This window comes from Colobus angolensis, unplaced genomic scaffold, assembly GCF_000951035.1.
Source record: "Colobus angolensis palliatus isolate OR3802 unplaced genomic scaffold, Cang.pa_1.0 Scaffold15, whole genome shotgun sequence".
In the NCBI taxonomy this organism is placed as follows: Eukaryota; Metazoa; Chordata; class Mammalia; order Primates; family Cercopithecidae; genus Colobus; species Colobus angolensis.
The window spans coordinates 2,950,191-2,976,137 of record NW_012114599.1 but is presented as its reverse complement, the minus strand read 5'-3'; the positions used below and the strand labels follow the sequence as shown (position 1 = coordinate 2,976,137).

The following is a 25,947-nucleotide window of genomic DNA, read 5'->3' as shown; positions in this document are numbered from 1 at the left end:
GAAGCTGAGCTTCATCCCCACAGAGGCCACTGAGAGACACGGGGAAGCTGAGCTTCATCCCCACAGAGGCCACTGAGAGACACGGGGAAGCTGAGGTGCACCCCACAGAGGTTGTCCTTCTATTCAGGGGGCAGATTGCCATCACAAGACAGGATTTCCTTGGACTTAAGGCATCAAATAACTTGAGGACATGTGAGATGCCTTCCTAGAAGAACAGGGAAAGAAAGGGCTTTGACAGGGAAGAGGGAAAGCTGGTTTAGATCCCAACATTGGGAAAAAGCCTGCAAGTCACCGGATCACAAGCAGCCAGGGACAGTGTGCAGTTGTTGGTCCTGGCTCTTTGACAGACTCCAAGTCAAAGGCAAGACACTGTGAGAAGGGAAAGGATCAAGTCCGTGAGCAAACACCGTCAGCCTTGCAATTTGGTGGTGGCCTCAAGGAGACATTGGGCATGTGTTTAAGCAAGCAAGGAAAGCAGCTGCACCAAGTGCCCTAATCTGGCAAAACTGAATACCTCCAGGGGGATTCATTCAAGTGCCTGGAGCCCCTGAGGGAGCTCCAGGCTTCCTCTGTCTTGGGTTACCTCCAGTTGCTTCCAAGCCACACCCTTTTGGCATCATACCAGAATGCTACCAGTCTCCAGAAACCTGAATTAACCCACTCCTCAGCTGGCCATACTGAATCTGGGTGACCTGGGGGGTGCCCTGCCTGTCTGATACAGGGAGGATCTGGTTTTGTCAGGTGGTTGGTGCTGGAGGTGAGGCTGGGAGAGGTCATGTCACTTACAAAGAGCCAGGATGCAGTGGCATATTTTTCCAGAGCTCCTGACCCTCTCCACTCTCACTACAAGGACAGAGCCCCTTCGTGGAAGAACCTGCCAGGCACAACAAGGCTGTACTCTGCCCAGGCTGGCTCACTAGAGGCTGGGGGCCCCTGGGTCACCACCACAGAGGCCGAGGATGCAACAGCACAACAGCTTTCAGGCCTGACTTCCATTCCTGCACAGGAAGCCTTGCCCCTCTGAAGCTATCACCAAGGAGATTGTCCAGATTCATAGCTGGAATTTGGCCTCTGGTCAGGTTCCATCACATACCTCAATTGGCTTCTGTTCCCCCCAGGCTTTTGCCTTCTTGAGATGTCTGCTAAGCTGAGATTTCTGCTCCCCTGGCTCCTAAGCCTCCCTTGTCTAACCCCTGCCCTGACTCACCAGCTGTCACTAGTCCAACTGGGTTTCCTGACTACAGGCCAACATCCCTTTGTACTAACCCCCACCCAGTGCAGTTTTCAGTGGCCTCTGCTTCAGCGTGGAGACTTTCCTGTCTTTCGTTCTCTCAGCTCTCTTACGTATTCTCCCTCCTCCACTTTCCCTTTTGTATTCCTGTTGTTCACCCTCTGTCCACCCATGTAATGAACTGAGTTTGTGCAAGCGATGTGCCATCAACACCAAACCAAAGACTTTGCACCATTACGTACTCAAATCAGTGTTCCAGGGTGGCTTGCTTCAGAGCAAGGACACACAGTAGGCGGCTGTTTGGTGGCAAATACCCCAGCACTGAAGAGTCGGGGAAACAGGAAAGCCAGCAAGGCTGGAGTCAAAGCCTTTGATGCTGGAGAAAATCTCCAACCCTAGAATTCATTGTTCTATCCCATTGGGGATTTCATCCCAAGATAATGGCATGGTCTAATTGCCAATGCAAGTAGCACATTTCGCTCTTGTGTTACTGGTGGGCTTGCCTTCTTTGGGGACTGTAGGGGCAGAGCGATGTGTTTGGTGTGGTTGAAGGGCACCATCTGACCTTGCAGATCCTGGGGACGTTCTGCTCACTCCTGGCTTCCCTGCTATGTACGCATTCCTTCCCCTCAAAAGCGTTCAGCCCTGAGACTCTGGCTCCCAGGGCTTCAGCACTGGAATGGGGGGAAGCCAGCTTAGGAGGGAGAGATTTGCCTCCCCAGAAACCTAGTTGTCCTCAGTGAAAGCCAGAGGCAATGAGGGAAATGCTGGCCAAGTAAACTTCTCTTTGTGTACATGTTCTCTCTTTTCAAGTTTGCTTCAGTGTGAATGTCCCTCTTTAAGGTAAGGCCTCCAGAGTGGGGAGTCTCTCCAGGTAGGTGAGCCCTCAGGCCCGGTGACATAGAGGCCCCTCTCAACCTCATGATCCGTTTCCATCCAGCCATCCGCGCTGCATGGCGGGACCCCCGAGGGAGGCCTCTCCTGCATGCTCCTGCATGACTGGGCTGTGCTGAGAGAAAATCTGGGAAGTGGGCTCGAGACCCGCACACTTCACCAACTTAGCAACCTGAGGAGGAGCCCTGTTGAACAGGCAGCCCCTTCCCCTAAAGCCAGCCCACCTGCCTAGGGACCAACAGATAGCGTGGGTTGTGATGATGGAGGCCAGTTATGACACCATCCTCATCCTCTGTCCTGGCAGAGCTGGGGCAGGAGCAAGGCTGGGTTCTGCAGCCCCTCCTGAGGACATCCCCCTGGACCGTGTCCACCACATCCAAGCGGCTTACCATCCAAGAGGCTACAAGAGCCCTTACCATCCTATAGCCCGTACCATCCAAGAGGCTACAAGATCCCTCCAAGAGCCAGGGCTCTGATCCAGGGCTGGAGGGCATGGGAAAAGTCCAGAAACCTGTTTTTGGTGGTTGGCCCAGCAGGTGGCATGGTACAGTGGACAGGATACTGGCTTTGACTTCTGAGAGACTTGGGTTGGAATAAAATTGCTGTCACAGGAAAGCCATGTGACACTCAGAATTCACCTCACCCCTGGACCTCTGGCTTCCTTGAGCCTCCTTATCTGTAAAATTGGGTTACTATGAGAATTCTTCCCTCATGGAATTATAAACAGGAATAGCTGGGTACTGTGGTTCCTACCTATAATTCCAGCACTTTGGGAGGCCAAGGCAGGCAGATCACTTGCACTCAGGAGTTTGAGACCAGCCTGGACAACATGGCAAAACCCTGTCTCTACAAAAATGCAGAAAGTAGCCAGACATGGTGGCATGCACTTGTAGTCCCAGCTACTTGGGAGGCTGGGGTGGGAGGATTGTTTGAACCCAGGAGGTTGAGGCTATAGTGAGCCATGTTCATGCCACTGCACTCCAGCCTGGGTGACAAAGTGAGATCCTGTCTTGAAAAGAATTATAAACAGGAATAGATAATAAGTCTAAGCTACTTTGTGCACTGTAGATTCTCAATGAATTTTAATTCCTCTCCCTCCATTCACCACCCCTACCCTGGCCTTTTAAAGGCCCTCTTCTTCTCATCCCCAAACTCCAAGAATCAAGAGTTAAGAATTGCAGGAGGTTGGTGTGATGTTTGGAGGCTGGGTTTTGGAATCAGATGCAACCAGGTTCTAATTTGGGCTATGGGATATTGGGAAAGTCACCACTTCTCTCTAAGCCTCAGTCTGCTGATCATAGCATGGGGGTTATAAATATCTACCACCCAGGGTTGCTGTGAAGAGTCAACAAACCTAATTACGTGAAATGAGTAGCACAGTGCCTGATACAGGTGAACACTTGGATGGTGTTGATGCTGATGGTGAGGAGGACAACAGGAGACTGAGGCCAAGGGAGGCTGGACTGCATAACACTCCTGTCCCAAAGGGGCTGAGGAGCCAGGAGTTCAGATGAGGGGATGGTACCATCCAGCAAGGCACCAGCCATTACAGGGCAGAAAGCATCTGAAGACAGAGAAGGAGCACAGTTCAGAATGCTGAGGCACCCGTGGTGGCATCATTCCAGCACAGCCACTGGTATGAGCTGAGTGCCAAGAGGAGGGAGGTACTGTGCGAGGGAGGTACTGACTCACCCAGGTGCCAGCATTCCCAGCCCTTTTTGCCTCTTGGGATGGCACCCCAAGTTCCCCCACATTTTCAGCACCCCCCACCCCCCACCAGTCCCCTGCTTTTACTCTGTGACCATGCTTACCAGCCTTGACGTTCCCTGCCTTCATTCTCAGTAGTGTTTTTGCTGGGCACAGCTGTGCGGCTCTCAGCACCCCAGCCTTGAAGTGATAGCGGTCACCAGTGAGACCCTGTTCCAGCACAGCAAGCTCCCAAATATTTCTAAGCTAAACAGCCTCAGTGGAGCATCTTTGACTCCACACAAGTGATTTCACTATTTTAGAATTCTGATTGCAGGAATTTTGCCATTTGAGAATTCTGATTGCAGGAACAATGATTTTGCCTTTTGAGAATTCTGACTGCAGGAACGTTCCTGTGGCCTGGGGTTGGGAGGGCCAACGAACACATCATTTTCATCCCCTACCCCCACCCCGGGGAAGAGTTTGAGGCCTGGGCTTGGCTGGGCACTTTCATAAGCTCCTAAGCTTTTCTTTATGTCTTAATGGCTGTTACTTTGGTATATGCCTTCCTGGGTTCATCCAACTAGTGTTTCTTGAACTTAATCTCCTCCCTGCCCCACCAGCACTTGAAGTAACACACAGGCAACTCACCGGGGAGCAGGGGAGGACTTCCTAGGCCATGCCTGATCAAGCCAGAGGACAGACAGCAGGAGGAATCAGGGAACGTTTCCCAGAGGAGCTGGAACTTGACTGAAAGCTGGGAGGGGTCAGGAAGAAAGAACTACCTAGGAAAAGGCATAAAAGGAGAAAGGGGAAGGCAGGATTCAGATCAGTTACATTCAACAAGGATTTGTTGAACATGTCCTTTGTGCCCTCTGTGAAGCCCTGAAGCCCTAGAGGGAGAAGCTTGACAAAGGCAAGGAAAGAATCTTCTGCCATCACCCTAACATTGCCACCTTGAAAAGCCTCGATGGCAGAATACATGGTAATGCAAAATACTTACGGGATAATAGGCACTAGGGTAAAATCCGGCACCTGACCCTAACAGGATGCTCATTGGGGAGAGGGATTTGGAGCTTTGCCTTTCAGGGTTAGAGGACAGGGAGAAGGGGGCCTCCCCAAACAGGCTGGGAGCCAGGGTTTCTGTGGGTCCTGAGAGCCTATGTCAGCCCACTTCCGGTCTTGGGTCTTGCAGAAGATCCTGCCCGAGTGGGGCTACATTGCTGGATAAGTAATGCCCTCCTGCCCATCTCTGGGGAGAGGACTAAAGGATGGTCTGGCTGCCAGGAGGGACAGGGGTCAGAGCCTGGTTTGTGTGTATTGAAGTGAAGGCAGACAGAGCCTCAACCCTCTCTCACAGAGGGGCTCAGCCCTCCAGCCAGCATCTGTTCCCGGAAGAGTACAGGCACCAAGGGGCACTTTGCAAACTGACGGGGTTGGCGGGGGCGGGAGTGGTTCTGCCTGCGTCAAGTGGAGGACCTTTGATCTCTGGAGGCATATATGTCATGGAAAAAAGACACTCTGGGGAATCCAGTTTTGCACTTGGAGGATCAGTGCCCTCTTTACTTGCCATTGTTTGTGCTGGGGAGAGGGATGGTAACAGAATTAGGTTTGGCCGAAACTTAACATCCCATTGTTATTCTGGAATTCTGGGATTTGACTAATACACAGTAGGTTTGTGAAGGTTCATTAAGTTTCCACATCAACCTCAGTCTCCTCAATGTGAGAAGGCCTGGCCACATAGTGGCAGCCCCCTGCCCTCCATGTTCCTCTGGCTACTCCTTTCTGGACCTACTCCACCTCAACAGCAGCTTTCTTGGAGCACAGAGCTTGGATGTCAATGGAGTATTTCAGGTGTGAGAGCCTAGCTAGGTGTGGAAGAGGGTGGCGAATGGCTAGGCCAGGGAAATGTGAAATATATTTGCCTTAAGTAAGGAGATGGAAAGATAAGCCCTCCAGAGTAGGGCTTATCAACTGAGATAACTTAGAAAATAAACCAGACCCTGACCTAGGACTTTAGCCGCACTCCTTCCCCCTCAGCGCAGCAGCTGACATCTCAGCTAGTGTTGGCAGTGACAGGATTTGCAATCTTCCTGGGAGGCATGGCAGACTCGGACTATAGGGACCTGGGGTGTGGATGTTCAACCAAATAATTGAGAAGACAATCACCCCAAAATGTGGCACTTCAGAATGCAGCACCCATCTTGTATCACAGGCAGTGAGCTAAGGGGAAGTGCTGGACAGAACGGGGTGCTGGTCTCCACTGTTACTATCTGTGAGACCCTGAGAAATTCACTGACTCTCTCTGCTCATTTCCTGTAAAATGAGGGACTTAAGTAATCCCTAAGATTTCTTCCAGCCCCAGCCACATGAGAGCAGGGAGTTGCAGAGTTTTTTAATCAATCGTATTGCAATAAAATTTACATAGAATAAATGCACCCATTTCAAATCCACATTCTGATGCATTTGAAAAATGTATATATCCATGTGGCCACCAGCACAATAAGTATATAGAACACCTCCATCCTCCCAAGAAGTTTCCTGCCCATAGCCCCAGGCAACCCTGGTCTGCTTTCTGTCACTGGAGATTAGATTCGTCTTTTCTAGAGTTTCTTATAAATGGAGCCACATAGCATGTACTTTTTTTGTGTCTGCCTTCTTTCACTCGGCATCATGTTTTTGAGATTTGGGACTTATAATTTTAACTTTAGTATGGAAATTTCCAAACATATGTAAAAGTAGAGCGAATCATTGAAGGCATCCCCATGTGTTCATCACGCAGCGCCAACAATTAGCAATGCATGGTAATTAGCAATTAGCAATCAAGGGAGACAGTTCTATCTGTTTTGTTCACAGATGCATCCCCAGCAATGAGAACAATTCCTGGCACATAGTAGGTATTCAATCTGTATTTGTGGAATGAACAAATGAATTCCCCAGATCTACAGTCTTTTTTTCAGCTCCATCTCAAAATTCTCTTCTCACCTTTTATGGCTCAAGATCAGTTCCAGTGTATGCCCAGGGATTTGGGGTCATAAGATCCTGCTTTAGGAAACCTGAAATTATTGTTGAATGGTGAGAGAAGGTGGGTGACCTCATCTTGACTTGAGAGGCACATATTAGAATGTTTACAGTTCCCATTTCACAGGCAGTGCAATAATAAGTCCTGGGCCAAGAGAACTGATCTCTATCTAGAACATTTTCCTAAATAAGTGGGGGAGAGATTGGTAAGTGGAGGAACTGGGTCTTTGCCAGGGCCAGATTGGAAAGTTTCTTCTTTGGATACCAAAAATATCCCTGGAATGGTAAACCCAACAGCTGTCAGCAATAACACGGCTCTGAAAAGTAGACGATAAATGAAAAAAGGCCCTCAGTTAGAAGCAGAATGAGTCCAAGTTGCCACTGTTTTCTTACCCACTTCCAGCTGGAGACACAGGCTCCTGCTGCATCGCCAGGCTCGGGTCCTGCCACTGCACATCCTGCTGCGGGGGGCCCGCTCACTGCAGGGCCTGGCTCAGCAAGCTCAGGCCCCAGGCAAGCCAGGGCAGGCAGGGTACTGTCTCCTCCTAAGGCTCTTTATTCCTGGATAGCCACACAGCATTTTCTACATCATGTTCTGTCCCAGGCATCTCCTGGGGTGCCCCTAATGTCTATGAAACAACCCCAAAAGACTTGGTGGGGATGGTGGCCTCTTGCACTGTGAGGGGTACATGGCAGAATGCAGTTGTTTATTTGATCTTAACACAGCAACACTGCTATTGACAGAAACCATTGAACTGGCAGCTTGTGCTGGGCACAGTGCTGTGTGTCTTTGTGCAGATGGCTGCATCGATGCCTCCCGGCAGTTCATCACAGAAGGCAAGATAGCACATGCCAGGGGCACAGCCTCGGGGTCAGAACAAGCTGATTCCAAGTCCTAACCCCGCCTCTTGCCCAGCCTGCACCTTAGACAAGACGTCTAATGCCTCGGAGCCCATTTCCCCATCTTTACAATGGAGATGTGATCACAGTACTCTCCTCCCTGTGGAGTGGGTGTGAGGTTACAAGAGCCGGGCGTGGAAGGCATCAAAGCACTGGCAAAGTCTCCATCTGCAAGCTTTGTTATGTTTTCCTCCTAAAGAAGCTAAGGCTGTCCCAGGCACTGAGCTGGTGCTAGAAATACAAGGCAGATGCCCTTGTGGAGCTCCAGTCCAGTGGAAAGAACACTTCAGACTGAGTCATCATTTAGCCCCAGTTATGAGGAGTACCAAGAAAGAGAACCCCGGCACAAGGGTCAAGGTATATATAGGAGGGGACTAGCCTGGTGTGGGGATCATTCCCCCAGGAAGAGGCATTTCCTTTCCCATACGGCAGCACCAGACACATCCCTTGAGTGGCCTCAGGGATGGTTTCAGAGCTCACGTGCAGCATCCTCTCAGTTTGGCTCTTGGAGGGCTGGTGGGCTCAAAGGCGGAGAGAACGGCTGTGGCTCTCTGCCGTCCTCCAGAGACTCTGCAGGGTTCATTCCATTAGCTGGGAGCCTGCAAAGCCAGGCTGAGCTGGGCCCTGCTAGTGTCAGAAGCCCCAGGCCCTCTTTGCCCCCAGGCACTGCCAGCCTCTTGGGGGAGCCAAGACTCCTGGGGCACTTAGCAACATACCCAGGCCGTTTCTAAATCCCAGACTGGATGTCATCTGGGGCCAGTGTGCACTGGATGGACGATGGGGACTCATCCATAACCAGGTGGCCCCATCCATAACCAGGCTGGAATGTATGCTTTATATTTTTGTTACCAAATTTCAGAATCAACGTGTCACAGCCAAAGGAGTGCATAGGTGTGGGCCTGGGCGGGCCTGGATGGGCCTGGGAGGGTTTGAGGAGCAGGAATAAGCACCACCCCTCAGAACTGCCCAGAAATGCCTCCTTCACTAACAAGAAAGGAGACATAATGTGTTTGGAGCTAATGCTTTGAGACTATTGGCTTCACCTGCACATAGAAGACACCTCTGGAAAGAGGCTTAGATACACAGTCTACATCCGGGGGAGTGTTCTCAGCCATTTTTACATGAGACAGCCTTCCCCGCAGAGCACCGTATAGTCACTGAGACCAGAGGGGATGCCCCGTGCTGGGGACCCCTGTGATCTGAAAGACTTAAGCAAAAGGGGGCACTTCAGGTCCTGAAAATACTTCTCAGGGCTTTCTCCTTTCTGTGGATTCCTCAGAGACAGTTATTGTACCACTTAAAAAGCCAGGCTTTTTATAAGGAAATTGTTTAAATCAGTGGTTCTTAACTTAGCAGTGGTATCACTACCCCCTTGGAGAATCTGATATAGTAACCTCTCTCTCCAGGAAAACCCCAAGGTGTCCATAAACACAGTACACTGTTCTATATTCTACCAGGTTCATGGAAACTCTGAAGCCGTCCTCTGAGGCAGCGGTCTGCAAACTGCAGCCCATGGGCCAAATCTAGCCCACCACCTGCTTTTGTGCAGCCCTAGAATAAGAATGCTTTCCACACTTTTTTTAATGGTTGAAGAATACTATTTCATGACATATGAACACTGTATGGAATTCAAACATCAGTGCCCATAAAGTTTTATTGGAACACAGCCACGGTCATTCATTTACATAGGTTCATGCTGCTTTTGGGCTACAGTAGCAGAGGGGAGTGGTTATGACAGAGACCATATGGCTCACAACATCTAAAATATTTCCTACCTGGCCTTTCACAGAAAAAAATGGCAACCTTTGCTCCAAGGGTGGGAACCTCATTTAAGAAGCTTATTTTATATTCCTTACTTTTGCTTAAAATGATTGAGCCATGGAATTTAGACATAGAAGCAGCATTGAAAGTCTCCTTGAAAAGCTTCTCACTTTACCAATGGCAGACAAGGAACGTGTTCCCCAGTTTTGCAGGAGCAAGAGCCACGAAGGGGCTCTGTCCTGGGCCCTCCCTTTCTTCTGTAGGTTTCTGAATTGGCACTGCCTTCCAGAGGAACCTTTAGGTAGTTGCCCTGAAGTTTTGTTTGAAAGCATCATAACACATGTTAGAAGTTTGGTGGCAATCCCTGAAAGCTGTGTCTTTAGACCCCAGCTAATTCCCAAACGATAGTTGGCTGAACTCCTTTGATCTCTATTTGCTGGGTGTAGGGGAGGAGGTTTGCTGTTAGCTAATACCTGAAGCAGAGTTTTCTTTTTTCCTAAAGGAACTCCTCAAATGGAATTTGTAAAAAAAGAATTTTTTTTTTATAGTTTAGCAAACAATAATGAGACTGGAGAGGGGAAATAGTTGAATTCCATCAAATAGTGGACCTGATAGAATTCAGTTGTGGTTGATTGTTCAGAATTCCTGGCAGTCTGAGAGAATTTGGTCCATTTAGCAAATAGATATGTGTGTCTGACTGTCTCCAAAGGAGTGAAGCAACTTTCCCTCAGAAGTGGTTTAGCGAGGAAGCCAACCAGATTCTGGGGAAGGGGCCTGTGAGGCCCGGCCTGAGGCTTGGGCAACTTGTCCCTACGGCTGCAGGGGCCACCGAGCTGCCAAGACCCTTTCCGTTGGGCTGGGGAATGGCGGGCCAAGTGGCTTCCCATTTTAACTGCCATTTGTGCCCTTGTGCTTAAAAAGCAAGTGGGTCTTCAGTTTCTTCTCCCTTAAAAGGTGGAAGCAGCGATCTTTTCAACGATGTAAAGGTCACAAACTGGAGGATTGTGAGACCCATTCAGCCAGGAGATAACTTTTAAAAATCGAATTAGTAGGCCACATTTAAAAAGAGATGTAAGTGAAAATGTAGACTGGGGCATTTAGTGGCAACTCCAAAGACCTGGGATCCCTGGGTCTGTGTCCCCGACAGGCGGCAACAGCTGGTGAGGCATGCAGCCCTCAGCTTGCTGGGCTCCTCAGTTCCCGGGGTGACCAGGCTCCCCCATGCCACTGGACTTTGTGCACACACAACACAACACACACAGACATCCAAAGACACACACGTGTCCCACTCATTAGAAAGAAAAGGAGGTATGATGCTTTTTAATGTTTTTGAGATAAGATCTGGCACTGTCAAACCCAGGCTGGAGTGCAGTGATACGATCTTGGCTGGCTTGCAACCTCTACCTCCTGGACTCAAGCCAACCTCACACCTCTGCCTCCTGAATAACTGGGATTACAGGCACATGCCACCATGTCTGGCTAATTTTTGTATTTTTTTGTAAAGAAGGTTCTCACTATGCGGCCCAGGCTGGTCTGAAATTCCTGGGCTCAAGCTATCTACCTACCTGGTCCACCAAAAGTGCTGGGATTATAGGCATGAACCACCACGCCCAGCCAAGAGATGGTGTTACAGCCTGCAATTTTAGCCAGCAATGCTAAAATTTGCTTCCTTCCTTGTTTTTCTAAATTCCTTCCTTGTTTTTCTCATCTTATTCCAGAAAGTTAAAAGATGGCCCACCAGTACATATAAAGATTACTATGAATGTAGTGTCAATGGAAAGGAAGAAAGAGAAAACCGCACAGGAAGGCAAAAAGGAATCAGGAATGTTCTTTTGAGTGGGTCACATAGTTGGCTCTTTGCCTCCAGTGAAAACTAATTGGTTCTAGATTTCATGTGCATGGGAGAAAAATGCACACAGGTGGCCCAGGTGAAACAATGATTATTCCGTGAACTAAGACCAAATAGAAAGTTCTCTCCAGGATCATCCCAAAGACAATTCTGTTTGTTCTAACCATACAGTTGTGATCTATAGAGATATTGAGGAAGGAACAATGCCAATAATTTACTCGATGCCATCTACTGTTCTTGCCCTTGATTGTATTCTTTCATTTAATCCTTATAACAAATATGTGGGGAGGACTACTAATGTCCCCATTTTATGGATGAGAAAATGGCGGCACAGAGATTACATAATTGACCGAAGGCCACAAAGTTAGTACCTGGAGAGGCAGGCATAGAATTCAGGCAGTTGGGTTGCAGAGCATGAAGGCTAAGCCACTAAGCTACCTCCTCTCACAGATCGGCATTTAAAGAAACCAGTCTGACTCCACAAGAGTTCTCAGATGTCCCGATTTTATAAAGACCAATATAAAATAGACCAAGAAGTCATGAAGCTGAGAAGGAATGCCAGTATATAGCATGAACTCACTATGTGTTGGAGGAGGCCAAATTTAGAATCGTCCTAGGCTCCTAAGCAGGCCTTTGGACAACAACAACAAAAAAGGCCTTTCAAAATTGTTAAAAGAAGAAAGAAGGAGACCCACGGCCTTTTTATGGAGGGACTCCACCAGGCTGCCTGTCAGAATCACTTATGGAGCTTAAAAACTCACTGTCTGGAGATTCCAATTCGTCAGGTCTAGGACCATGCTCAGGTGTCTAAATAGCTATGTTTGGTTTTTATGTGCAGCCAGGATTGAGAACCACTGTGTTAAAAAATGGCAAAAGGCAGACCTGTTATTTTACCTCCAACTTTTCCCCAAAGAGAAATAGCTCCAAAGTACAAAGGTAAGGGTGCAAACCACAAAGGGAAAACTGAAACCCAAGACAGGCAAATTACATTTAATAAAGCTCCCCTGGGGAGCCCTATTATTCCATGCCCAGACCAGATCCCAAAGCAATCAAACAGAATCCCTAGAGTGGGACGAGCATCTCGGTGGGTTGAAGCTCCCCCAGGTGACTCCGGTGTAGGTCCAGGTGAATTACATTCCAGGTTACAGAAGAATCTGCTCTGCCTACTGGTTGGTAAATTGGAAATGATGGGATAGAGTAGTGATACCAAGTGATAGGAGAAAAGCAAACAGTCTCCCAGTATTCAGAAACTGGGAAAATGTGGACTTACGACACTTTGAAATTGATATTATTAAAGCAAGTTTCTCGAAATTCTTAATGAGAAGATAGTTTGTGGACATTTAGGGAACAGTAATAACTACTTGAAGCAATTAACTTCATTTCCAGCAGAGAAATGCTCAGCCATTTGTATCTTTATTCCAGCAAAGCAACTGAGCAAAATGAAAACAGTGACCATGGCTGGTTGCTTCTCAATCAATTTCACAACCACACTCCAAAGAGTGCTGGTGGGACTTGATGTCACCTTTGTAAGAGGGCTATTTCAGGGGCCAGGTCAAATGGCTCTGGTCCTGATGCTGTGCTAAATAATATTTGCATAAGTGTCCCAATAGATTGGAAGCATGCCAATCAAATTTTAGGATGACATAAAGCTGGAGGATATAGCAGATAAGATGAATGATAGACTTAAAATGGCATTTGCATTGTATTTTAAGGTTTATCTGGACTTTACCTATAACCCTCAGAAAGCTAGGTATGTCTGTTATCTCTACTTCCTAGCTAAATACACTGAGATTCAGAGAGGTAAATTGCAGAATCATGGTGATCTTGACAGGCTAGAAATATGTCCCAAAATAAGAAGAAATCAAGATTAAGTGTAAAGGATTACGTCTGGATTTTAAAAACCAATTTCAGACTGGGTATGGTGGCTCACACCTGTAATCCCAGCAGTTTGGAAGGCGGTGGTGGGAGGATCGCTTGAGCCCAGGAATTTAAGCCCAGCCAGGGCAACACAGCGAGATTTCGTCTCTCTACTTTGTATACTTAAAAAATTTTTTTAAATCAATTTCAGAAAAATAAGATTGGAGTTTGTATTAGTTGCCCAGGGCTACTGCAACAAAGTACCAAAACCTAGGTGGCTTAGAACAACAGAAATTTATGATCTCACAGTTTGAGGCTAGAAGTCTGAAATCAAGGGGTTGGCAGGGTCTTGCTCCCTCTGAAACCTACAGAAGAATCTTTCCTTGCCTCTTTCAGCTTCTGGTAGCTGCAGATGTTCATTGGCTTGTGTGGCACAGCTTCAGTCTTCACACATATGTCCCTGTGTCTCTTCCCTCTGTGCATGTCTCTCTCTGTGTCCAATTTCCCCTCTTATAAGGACACCAGTCATATTGGATCAGGGCCCACTCTAATGACCTCATCTTCATTTGATTACATCTGCAAAGAACTTACTTCCAAATAAGACCACGTTCTGTGGTGCTGGGGGTTAAGACTTCACATATCTTTTTGGGGAGACACAATTCAGCTCATAATGGGGTAAAATTGAATTGATACAACTAAGATAGTGTCAACATTTTCTCATAGCTATTTAAGAAATGATAAAACATTGATACTGTCTTAGGTAACATTAATGTAATTTAAGGGTTCACACCAACTAGAAAGTAACACCACTGCACTTGGCACTGTTCAGACCGCAGAGGCAGGAACCTAGCACTCACCTCTGGCCGCCACCTTCTAAGAAGGAGATGGATTTAAAAAAAAAAAAATTGGCTGAGCACGGTGGCTTACACCTGTAATCCCAGCACTTTGGGAGGCCGAAGCAGGCAGGTCACCTGAGATCAGGAGTTCGAGACCAGCCTGACCAACATGGAGAAACCCTATCTCTACTAAAAATACAAAAGTTAGCCAGGTATGGTGGCACATGCCTGTAATCCCAGCTACTCGGGAGGTGGAGGCAGGAGAATCGCTTGAACCTGGGAGGCGGAGGTTGCAGTGAGCCAAGATTGTGCTATTACACTCCAGCCTGGGCAACAAGAGCAAAACTCCATCTCAAAAGAAATAGAGACCTGCCATGGACTCCCGATAGAAAGTTCCATGGGCAGTCCAGTGCCAGATGACCCCTTTATATGTTTTGACCTGTTTACTATAAAGAAAATCCAAAAGTATGAATATTTCTTGGCTAACAAAATTATAAAGAGGAGGAAGGGATGACAGATGATTATGTTTAGAGAAATTTTTAACTTGAGAGTTAAGAGATTCTCATTTTTGCCAGGCAGGGCACTATGCAGTGATACCTTCCTTATTTCATTTAACTTCACACATCAGTATGAATGTATAAACATATACACATATATTATTTTAATTCGAACGTATGGCTATAAAGAATATATGCATCTATGTGAGGATCTTGTTAATGTTGAGATGTTGAGGAAGTGTTCTAATTATTTAAATTCTTTTTCTTTTAGAATATTTAAAGGAGAAAAGTGGAACTTAGATAAGAATATGGACATTTCAAAGCTAGGGCCAACTTGGGATTTGGCTATTATAGTGACTAAAATTATTTTCAGCCAATGATCATTAAGTGTCTGCTGTGTGCCCTGCCTTGCAGTAGGTACCTTGAGGGGTATGATGGGGAATACGATACACATGAAATAGCAGAAGGGGCTAAATGCATGATCCAGACAGTGCCATAGGAGCTGGGAGGAGGGCAGGGTGAAATGAGACTAGAGTTAGGGAAGTCATAAGAAGGAGGCTCACATGGGATCTAGAAGGATGCTGGCATTTGGGAGACCATGTAGAGACAGCATGTCTCAGTTCAGGTCACACCCCATGAAGCAGAGGACCTCTGGCTTGGGGTCACTATGCTACTTGTGCTGTTGCTGTCACGCCAAGCAGAGTTAAAGAGGAAGGCAGGGACCAACAAGGTGGCCACATGAAAGCCAGCCCTATGCCCCAGCCTGTAAGATCAGGGAGTTTTCTCAGTGCTTTAAAACAAAGTCATCTGTTGATCTCCTGGGAATCAGATGAAGACAGAAGCAGACACTGCTGGCTCCTCCGAAAGCTTGAGTTTATGACTTCAGCACAGTGAGGGCTGTGAGAGATTGTGCTGGCCAGACAGGAAGTAAGCATTGACGCTGCCTGCCCACCTCTGTCCTGGGCTCCCACCACCACCACAGCCGCTGAGCCTTTAGGCCTTGGAGTTGCCTGAGCTCTAAGGCGGGCCCAGTCTCTGAGAGGGATATGGAGTGACCTGAAACTCTTGTTTCGTTCAGTTCCACCTCCCTCCCTGACTACAGACACCAAAAATGTGCCCTTCCCCCAGAGTCAGTCCCAGATTTCTCAAATCCAAGACCTTATTTCTGAAACGATGCCAGAGGGAATCGGAATGTTGTTTTCCTCTAACATCAACCACAGGGGTCAGGGACATACCCACCAAGTCCCTAAACATATCTGTCTTGATGGAATTTTCCCAAACCGTGGTCGAACCTATTTCTGTTTCGATCTTGTGTCAGCAATTAGAGAACTCTAGTGCCCCAAGTCCTGGGAGAAGACATTTCATTAATTGGGCCTAAGCCTACCTGTTTTGCAGGCCCCATGGTGCTAGTGATGGTCTGGCTCCAGGCCCTTCATGAATCAGACTACAGCCATCCCCCCCTTCACCCCCTGCCTCCACTTCCCGAAATCAAAACACCCCCTGATGGGACAGTAGTGCCTGGTCCTGATCCCAGATCGCGTTATTGGCTCTAGATAAAGTAGCAGCAAGAGAGGTGCATTTATTAATTTTTTCTAGCCGATATCTATTGAGTACGCAGTATGTGCCAGGCATTGTGCTAGGCTGGGGATAGAATGGTGAGTTCAGCCCAGTCTCTGCCTGCAAGGAGCTCATAGATTAATTGAAAAGAAGAGGCCTCCTCAGTGTGGTGAGTGCTAAGTTAGAAGAGATGGTGAGGGCACCCACAAGAAGCTTTGTTCAAGCAGCCTTGGAGGGACAAGGAGAGTTCCTGAAGGAAGGGCACGTACATGGAGGTGGGGAAATTGCATGGATGTGGGGCAGAAGGCAGGGATGGGGGAGGGCATTCCAGGTAGAGGGATAGCTGTGCGAGGCTAGAGGCAGGAGAAAGCAGGAGGAAGCCCCACAGTTGGACAGTGCCAGGGAGATGAAGCTGGGGGAGGAGGCAAGGACAAGCTCCTGAAGGGGCTCAGAAGCAGGTGATTGAAAGATCTCAGGACTTTACCCCAAAAGCAGTGATGTGCAATGGAAGCATCTCAATTGCTGGAGGAAGCACTAGGATGTTCAGGCAGGCCTGGGCTCAGCCCTAGTTCTGGATTTGGAGGCACAGAAAGAAAGGTAAGACTCAGCCCCTACCTTCAGGAAACTCATTGATGGGCAGATTCCATGCACTGTGTTGGGTAACAACCAAGCTGTGCATGATGCATGCCCATGGCACACGAATGCTAAGATTTGAAAGCATGATGGGAGCTATCATTTATTGAGTGCCCTCTGTATGCCAGGTTCTGCAGAAGGAACCTAACATCGCATCTCACTCAGTCCTCAAGGCAGCCTATAGTATGCCTGTTACCACCCCCATGTGACAGATGAAAAGATCACGGCTTAAAGAGGTTAACTTCACAGCTTCAATAACCAGGAAGGGATGGCACCAGAATGAGCTCAGCCAGTGATCTTCCTCCTACTCTATGCAGCCTTCCCTAAGTGTGGGCCGAAGGTTGTAGGAAAGGCTTCAGGGATTAGGAAGAGACCGGAGAGTTAGAATGTTGTTCCCCGTGTCCCACTGTCATCTCTCAGGCTCTGCAGTGGGGGGCAGGAGCCTGACATTTAGGCATTAGGGGAGGGAGGGATAACTGAGGATCACGATAAACAAGTGTCTCTGAGTGCCTGCCCCTCAGAACCTTTAAGTCAAGTCCTGTACCTGCTCTGTGAGGGAGGTAGCAGCTTTTCAAAGAATGCAGTGAGTAAAGAATATAATCTGCAGGTCTTTCCAAATTTGAGGATGCTGTGCTGCCTACATACCATTAATAGGGGATGGGTTTTCCCAGGGACATTTGCTTTGGAAAACTCCCAAGCCTCTAATGTTAACACTTAGAGATTGCACATAATGGGGATGGTTATTTGAATTAGAAATGGGTAACTCACATGTACCTAAAATCTCTCCAAGGAAAGTAGGGTAGGGGCCAAGTAGTGTAAGGAGATGGGTGAGCCAAGTCTGTAATGATCATGAAGAATGGCATATTCTCTCGAATGCCACAGATGATTCTGGAACCTCAAGAATCGCAGAGCTGAGCTAAATGGCTCTCCAAGGTAGACCACCATGAAGCTAAAGTCCTCTGGGAATGACACCACTAGCAGTATTGACTGAGCCTGGTTCCCTAGTTCACAACAGCAAGTTGTGAAACGCAGACATCCTGTAGAATCTAGCTTTACCACTAAGCTCAGTTGACCTCAAGAAATGAAACCAGTTTCCATGATTAACAGACACTAATGACCAACAGGTGAAACACAATCAGGTAAATAGGGAGAGCCAGTGCCAGACAGCTTACAGATTTTCTGAAGGTCTTCATACACAGGTTCCTCTCATTAGCAGCCCGCTGGGAGGGAGCTGGGGATGATTCTGAAACCTGGAGAATCCTGGTCACCATATCATACATGAGTTGAAAAGAGGGGGCCTCCTCAGTGTGGTGAGTGCCAAGTTAGGAGAGATGGTGAAGGCATCTCCTGCCTCCACGCATTATACAGCCAGCCCTCTGCCGGGATTATACTGGTCTACCATAGACCTGGACATGGCCCATCTTTGGTGATGTTACAAATGGAGTATTCCTCTTGCCATATTCCTTGACCCTTTTCCTCTCTACTGCCACCCCTACTACTCCATTGTCCCCTTCGGCTCCAGCTCCCCCCAGCATGGATGCCCCTGGCTTGCCTTCTGGGATGATACCCAGTGCTTCCCCAATTGTTGCCACAGCCTACCCAGCCCACTCCTCCCTCTGGACTCACTTCACCAGGCACAGAGGGCCCATAGCCTGCAATCCTCCCCAGTCAGTGAATCCCTCCCCCTTCCATAGAGATCTTCAGAAGAGGTGTCCCACACCCTTTGCCCAGGCGCCACCCTCCCGCGTCGATGTGCGTCACTGTTGGGATGGTCTTTGTTGTTTCCCTCTCAAGCAGGGCCCTCCTTTTCCTCTTGTTCTGTACACACTGGAGAGGGAGAACAGATGGTCCTCCTGCCAGGGGCCAGCCCTCCTGGCAGAGGTGACCAAACCACCCAGCTTTCCCTTCTCAGGGGCAGCATGGATGCCCCTCAGCTGCAGGTTCTGTTTCTGGGAATTCCTTGGCTTTTCTGTGTGTCCTCTCCTTCCGCCTTCCAAGGTCTCTGAGACCTGCTGACCTATGCAGCTCAAGCCCAGAAAGAAGACACCAGGCAGGACTGGTGGTGCTAAAAGATGGTAGAAATCAGTTTGTCCCTCCTCCGTGCTGTTTGTGATTCTGATTTCAACCTGGGGCCATTTGAAAACAGTCCCCTGTGCAGCTCACCCGGCCCACGTTACCCCTATCTTCCCGGACTCACAGCTGTCTCCCACCATGCTTGCCTACTGGCAGGCCTTTCCGGCTTTATTTTGCCTAGTGGTGTTACCTAAATGTCTCCTAGTTGAACTTGACTCTTGTTATATCTTCCAATTTCTCCCATGTCCAGATTTCCAGACCTTACCCACTGTGGAAGGCGTCACACTGAAGCCCAGACATGAGTTCTGGCCCTGTTCTTAACCAGTCCGGTGACCCTGGGAAAGTCACCAAACCTCTCTGAGCCACAGTTTCCTCATCTGTAGGATCAGGATGTTACTGGCCTGTTCTGAGGATCAAATGAGCAAATAAATGCAAAGATGCTTTGTAAACTATAAACCAACATTCTCCAAACTGCATTCTGTAGAAACTGCTCTCAGGAGAGGTGTTCATAAACTATTTAGGAAAAAAAAAAGAAAGTTTTAGGTCAAGTTTGAGGAAGCCTGGCCCAAACAAAGCAAACCAGATTTCCTCACTCCAGAATTTCTCGGAGACTAACTTGCCAATGTGCATAGCAAATCTCCAAGAGCAGGGTAGAAAACATGGCTTTGTGTCAAAACCCCCTTTTTCATGGACTACTTATTAACTTCTTTAGGTTACTGGTTTCCACAGAGCATAGTGTATATTAATATTATTTCTCCTACAACTAATAATGTGAATCTTTCCACAAGATTTATTCCATCATCCGGGTCACTAATCCTGGGTAATACCAGTTAATCACTGTCTGAAAAAAGTATTGCTGGAGTCCTTGCCTTTAATCTTCTGGGCATTGTGCTCTGTGCTGTGGGGGAGAGGGTACCCGCTATTGAAGGCCTCTGCCATTGGACTCCAGCCCTAACTCCCACCATCCCCACGCTGCACTCTGCCCCTGCAGCTTGGTGAACCCATTGGCCTGTGTATGCATCTTTTGTCTTCCTATTCCCTGCCTTTGTTCCATCCTTCTCCCTGCCAAAGTACCTCCCTCCCATTTCTACCAGTACAATTGTCACCCATTCCTCAACTTTTACTCCAAACCCTGCCTTCTCCATGGAAATTTTTCTAACTAAAGTGATGTGTTCTAAACAGGACTACTGGCCCCTCAAACTCAACTCTAAGTCCCTAAAGGCAGACAGCATTATTTATACTTCCTGATTTTCTCCAAAAACCAGGATTCATTTGTGGATTGATTGATTCTCCCTTCCACCCCACCCCCCAGAACCATAAGGCACACAGTTGTACTTTGGGAACTTGAACCCAGAGGTATGAGTCCTTCAGAGCTGCGAAGTCAGTGGTGAGTTTACTTACTTCATTCAATAGACACTTACTGCTAGGGAACTGCTGGGAACCCAAGGTTGAACAAGACAAGGTCTCTGCCTTTAAGAAGCTCTTGGTCTAGACAAAAGCATAAAAACATCATGGCAAGTCAATGTGCTGAGTGTAATAATTAAAAAATATGGGAGCACACAGTTGGATTCATGGTGAGAATAAGTGGAAATCGAGGCAGGCTTGTAGAGAGGATGTCACCTGGAGCAGACGTGGCCGGGGTATGGGGAAGAAGGACTTCTGGGAGGGGATTCAGGAGGGAGGTTGTAATGGAGCCAGAAGGTTATAGCAGTTGCTGGAAGAGGGTGTGAGATGGGACCTTTGCATCATACACACACAAACATACACACACACACACACACACACACACACATACGTCTGTGGGAATCCCACTTCCCTGCTTTTCCATCATACCCTCTCACCCCTTCTTCCTTCTCACCTTGACTCATTCTTCCTCTCCTCCTCTGTCACCTCCGGGTCCTGGGGCCATCCATCGTTACCTCATCGGGACAGCCCCGTGTCTGCTGTCTGTTGGTAGCTAGAGGCCTGCTTTGGTGACAGGCTGGTCAGTGCGGTGCCCACTCCCCGTGGGGGGCCCTCAGGAGGGAGGGCAGCCTCAACTTACCACTTTCTCTTTTCTTCCCACAGAAAACCAAAAGAGACGTCAATAATTTTGACCAAGACTTTACCCGGGAAGAGCCGGTACTCACCCTTGTGGACGAAGCAATTGTAAAGCAGATCAACCAGGAGGAATTCAAAGGCTTCTCCTACTTTGGTGAAGACCTGATGCCCTGAGAGCCCACTGCAGTTGGACTTTGCCGATGCTGCAGGAAGGGGTGCAGAGAAGACTCCTGTGTTGCAGAGACTCAGCAGGTCTTGAACTACTTCTCCTCCTCGGAGCCCCAGTCCCATGTCCACTGTCTATTTATTGCATTCCCTTGCCCCAGGCCACCTCCTCCCCCTCCCACCTGGTGACCAGAAGGCGCTCTCGGTTCTTGTCTCACCAGTAATACAGACTCATTGGGTCAGCAGTTAGCTGTATACACTGCCGTGTTTGGACCGTTGGCAAGCCTGGTTCCACTCCTCAGGGGCTCCTGGCAGTGAAGCAACTTCAGTTCTTTCACTGCAAAGAAAAGAAAAAAGAAAGCAAGCAAGCAAGAAGACTCTGGCTCTGCTATTGGACACAGATCCTGACCCCTCTTGCTTCTTTTCCCTCCTGCACCCCAGCTTGCCATCCCTGCCCTTCTGTCCTGGAGAAGAGACTGGTGCTTCTCCGCACGCACGAGGGAGGGCGCCCTCAAGGCATGCCCTCTGAGGGCGGGAGACCAGAGATGCAGGGATTGGCCAGCTGGGTTGGTTTGCTCTGGAATGGCTAATTCTTGCCTGCTTTGGTTTTAGCTTTTCAGCATGCCAAAGTCATGTAAGTTTGTGTCTTGTGGAAGAAATCCTCTTTGTGGAGAAAGGAACGGGGTTTTGAACTGTTAACATTTGAAAAATCTATTTTCAAATTCACTTTCTAATTGGCCAAAAGATATAAATTCCAGTCTGAATACAGGTAGATATTAAAGGGCTAATACAAAATGAGAAACCGGTCGTCCAAGGTGGATGCTGTCAGTGACCGAGTGACACATGAGAGCTGTATGAATTGAGAGAAAAGGCAGCAAGTAGCGTTCCTCATTATTCAAGTTCTACCTGGACACAAAGGCCAGAACCCTGGGGTTCCAACAAAGCTCAGCTCCCAAATTCTCTTTCCAGTTTCATCCTAAGTTCCTAGCATAAACACTATTTATTTTCTGCAGCAGTGTGTTATTTTAGCGCACTTATACAAAATGGTAGTACTACTGTGTTGTGGTTTTTAAACATTAAACATGTAAAGTTATATATGAAATACCTGCTTTTGGAATAAGCAGAATGAGGCTAAACATGGGTTATACAAAGGGTATCTGGAGACTGAACAGCAACCTGTTTGAAAACTGACAGTGTCACAAGATGTAGTCAGTTTTGTTTCTGTGTGACATGCAATGGCAACTCATGTGGACACTATTTAAGGGATGTGACATTACCTCCTGTAGATATGCTAACAGTGTTATTCTTTCATTTCCAAGGGTTCTGTGTGGCTTTGTGTATATGTTTCCTGGAGGTCATTTGATTACCTAATTTACTGAACTGATTTAGCAGGGAATGGAATCCATTCCAACTATTGCACGTGGATTTCCCAGCTGCCCCTAAATATATATACTTGTGAGTGGCAAAGTGGCACTAATGAAGCTTTTTGCCTTTTGTACATTTGAGATTTTTGTATATAGTGTTTGCTGCAAGGCCTGTGGAATTAATTCATTGAATATAGAGGTATCAACTGCTGCATGTTCAGGCATATTATAAAACTTTAGTCTATGAAAGAATAATTATAATAATGTCCAGGTGCAATACTCTGTAAGTGTATTGGTTCAAGTTACCGAGACATAGGTGTGTTCCTTTATGGGGGATGGGGGGGGGTGTTGGGGATTCTTTGTATTGTTTATTTCATTTTGGTTTATTTTAAAAGATGTAAACATGTATTAAGCTATATTAAATCTCACATACAGTTCTCCTGTGCTCTATTATACCCTGATAGAGATGGGGGAGAGAAAGGAATGTTTTTGATGGTGGTTTCAAAACTCGGACAGTAACCATCTTGAGCCCATAGAGAGTCTGTGTCCATATTTGCATCTGGCTGGTCATAGCCTTTGTTACTAATGATGACATTCAGTTCTCTTTTGTTTTTATTTTTTAAAAACTCAGGTGTAATTATTATCTGTTCTTATAATAATTGCAAATATTAAATATTATGATATATCAATTCATGTGTTTGGCATACCAGTGAATGATGAAGAACATTAGATTAATTTAATTTATCTTCGGTAACTTGACATTCTGGAGAGAGATTATCTTCTGGAGTTGAGTACAAGCACAGAAACATCTTTACGGTGGCATCATCTCATTTTTTAGGAAGACATGATAATACTGCCCATCATACTCATGTGTAACTACTGTTCTTTCTTCTGCTTTCTTCACCATTATATGGACAACCAAGCAAGCTCTAACTGCAATGCCAGATGGCCTTGTCCAGAGGTCTGGTGTTTGCATGGCAGTGGGGACTAGGCCTTTCCTACAGGACAACTGGCAAGTTTGCTGGGAAGTCAAATAATACATTCCACCTGGCAGCTGAAGGCAGTCAGTCAGTCTGTCCCAGAAAGGGCCCTTTTTAGCACCCCAGGCTGGGCTGGCTGGGATGCCTCTGGCTGGTGAAGTTCTCACACAGGCAGATTTAAATCCAGCAAAGGTCTATAGAAAAAGGCTTGTGTGTTCCTTGAGTAATCATTGTTTCATTTTCATTTTTACAAGAGTTTGAAAATAGACACACTGTTAACACTTCTGCCAGTTTTTTCTAATCTTTCCCGCCCCACCCCCTTTCTCTTTCTCTCTCTCTCTCTAAAAAAAAAAAAAAAAAAAAATTGGGGGGGGGGGAAAAAAAAAAAAAAAAGCCAAAAAACATATATGAAGGATAGCTGTTCTCCTGTGTTCTCTCATTATGGGCTTTGTGAAGTAGAAACATAATTTTTTTCCTCCAAAGGTGAAAAAACAACTTATTCTTGCTTTTTTTTTAAAAAAAAAAAGAAGGCTAAAAAATTACCTCTTTTTAAATTATGTGCAAAATAATTCTGGCTAACTATAAAATGTATTCAATTTTAGGATTTTTTTTGTATTGTGATGCTTTATTTGTACATTTTTTCTTTTCTGGATGTAATTTTAATCTCTTGCCATTCATTAGTGTTATTTCATTGTAAACATTATTGTGCCAAATGTACTGTATTCAAAAGGATGTGAATGTGTATTGTTTCAGAACCTAATAAATACAATGACGTTAAGTCTTATTTCTCAGTGCCAGTAAGAATTTTTAATCTCCATTATGAGTGGCAAAGTGGCACTAATGAAGCTTTTTGCCATTTATATATTAGAGATTCAAAAATTCCTAAACCTAAATGTGGTTTCAGCTTTCCTTTCTCCTTGGAAGATGCACAAAAGCTGCAAATGACCATATTTGCACATTCCCCCTGCCTCTGTGCTTCTGGGCTGTCAGAAGGAATAAGGGGACCTGTGCCGACTGGACATGGCTCTCAGCTGCCTTGGCTTGTCTGCCTTGGGGTGCTGGGAGATAGGCAAGAAAGCAAGTGGCATCTGCATTTTTGTCTTTCCAGAGAAGCAAATGCCGGACCACCTTGCAACCGATGCCCATTTGAGCCTCCTCATGACTCAGTTTTGGGCCCGATGCTTGGAACTATAGGCTTTTGGGGTCCTATAGGGACTCCTCCTAGGGCGAGAGTTCCTTGCAGGCTGGCCTGGAGCGGCCAGTAGGGCTCCATGCTTCGCTCTTGCCCGCCTCCCCCACGCAGCCCATGTCTGTGCCCATCCTGCTGACTCCTGGGCTCTCCGGGTTCCTCCTTCACTCTGGGACTCCTTTTCTGCCATTCCAAGCATGTTGCCCCAGTACTGCAAGACTCCTCCTCTTTCCCCAACACGAACTTTTCAAGAATGTTTGAAACTCAAAAGCACCCTCTTGAGTACACCCGAAATTTCCATTGGCCAGAATTTCCTGTTCCTTAAAAGTTACAGAAATGGGCCGGGTGTGGTGGCTTATGCCTGTAATCCCAGCACTTTGGGAGGCCGAGGTGGGCGGATCACCTGAGGTTGGAAGTTCAAGAACAGCCTGACCAACATGGAGAAACCCCATCTCTACCAAAAATACAAAATAAGCCAGGCATGGTGGCGCATGCCTGTAATCCCAGCTACTCGGGAGGCTGAGCAAGAGAATCGCTTGAACTAGGGAGGCGGAGGTTGCGGTGAGCCAAGATCGCACCATTGCACTCCAACCTGGGCAACAAGAACAAAACTCCATCTCAAAAAAAAAAAAAAAAAGTTACAGAAACGATTGCAGCTCTACTATTTCTTATCCTAAGGTAAGGGGATGGCCTACCTTGTCACCCTCTACTCACAAAATCACTTCCTCATAAGCCCTCCAGTGACCGGCACATCTGCCCAAAAGGCCTCTTCTCTCACAGTTTTTCCTCTCTCAGCAACATCTCCTGCCCACCTGGAGATCTAAGCATGAATTTCCAGACCCACTCCAAGAAGGATGTGTTTAGCACATAGTTTTCTCTCTGATTCAGGCAGTTGTTTCTAGGTAAGTGACCACTCAAGGAGAAGCAACCTTCCCACCAGCTTGTCTGTCTTATCACAAACTTAAACAAAATTAGGAGAAACATCAAACTCATAGAGGCAGAGAGTATAATGGTGGTTGCCAGGGTCTGGGATGAGGGTGGGAATGGGTAGATGTTGCTCAAACTAACAAAGTTTCAGTTAGGATAAATATGCTCCGAAGCTTGATTGTAGAACATGGTGACGATGGTTAATAATAATGTATAATTGAAAGTTGCCAAAAGAGAAGATATTATGTGTTCTCACCACAAAAAATGAATGGGCTGGGGCCAGGCACAGTGGCTCACACCTGTAATCCCAGCACTTTGGGAGGCCAAGGTGAGAGGATCACTTGAGCCCAGGAATTCAAGACGAGCCTGGTCAATAAGTGAGACCTCATCTCTACAAAGAAAAAAAAATCAGCCAGGCACCGTAGTGCACGCCTGTGGTCCAGCTACACAGGAGGCCACAGCAGGAGGATTGCTTAAGCCCAGACGG

At 47.1% G+C, this 25,947-nt stretch overlaps 1 protein-coding gene across 1 annotated transcript in view; it reads left to right on the top strand.

The window, feature by feature from the left end:
• PRKCE (protein kinase C, epsilon) overlaps window positions 1-24,128 on the top strand; it is a 541,355-nt gene extending 517,227 nt beyond the window's left edge. The window contains exon 15 of the mRNA XM_011935885.1: window positions 20,863-24,128. Within this exon, the coding sequence (XP_011791275.1) occupies window positions 20,863-21,009 (147 nt within the window). The 3' untranslated portion in view covers window positions 21,010-24,128. The remainder of the gene's footprint in view (window positions 1-20,862) is intronic.
• The last annotated feature ends 1,819 nt before the right edge of the window (window positions 24,129-25,947 follow it).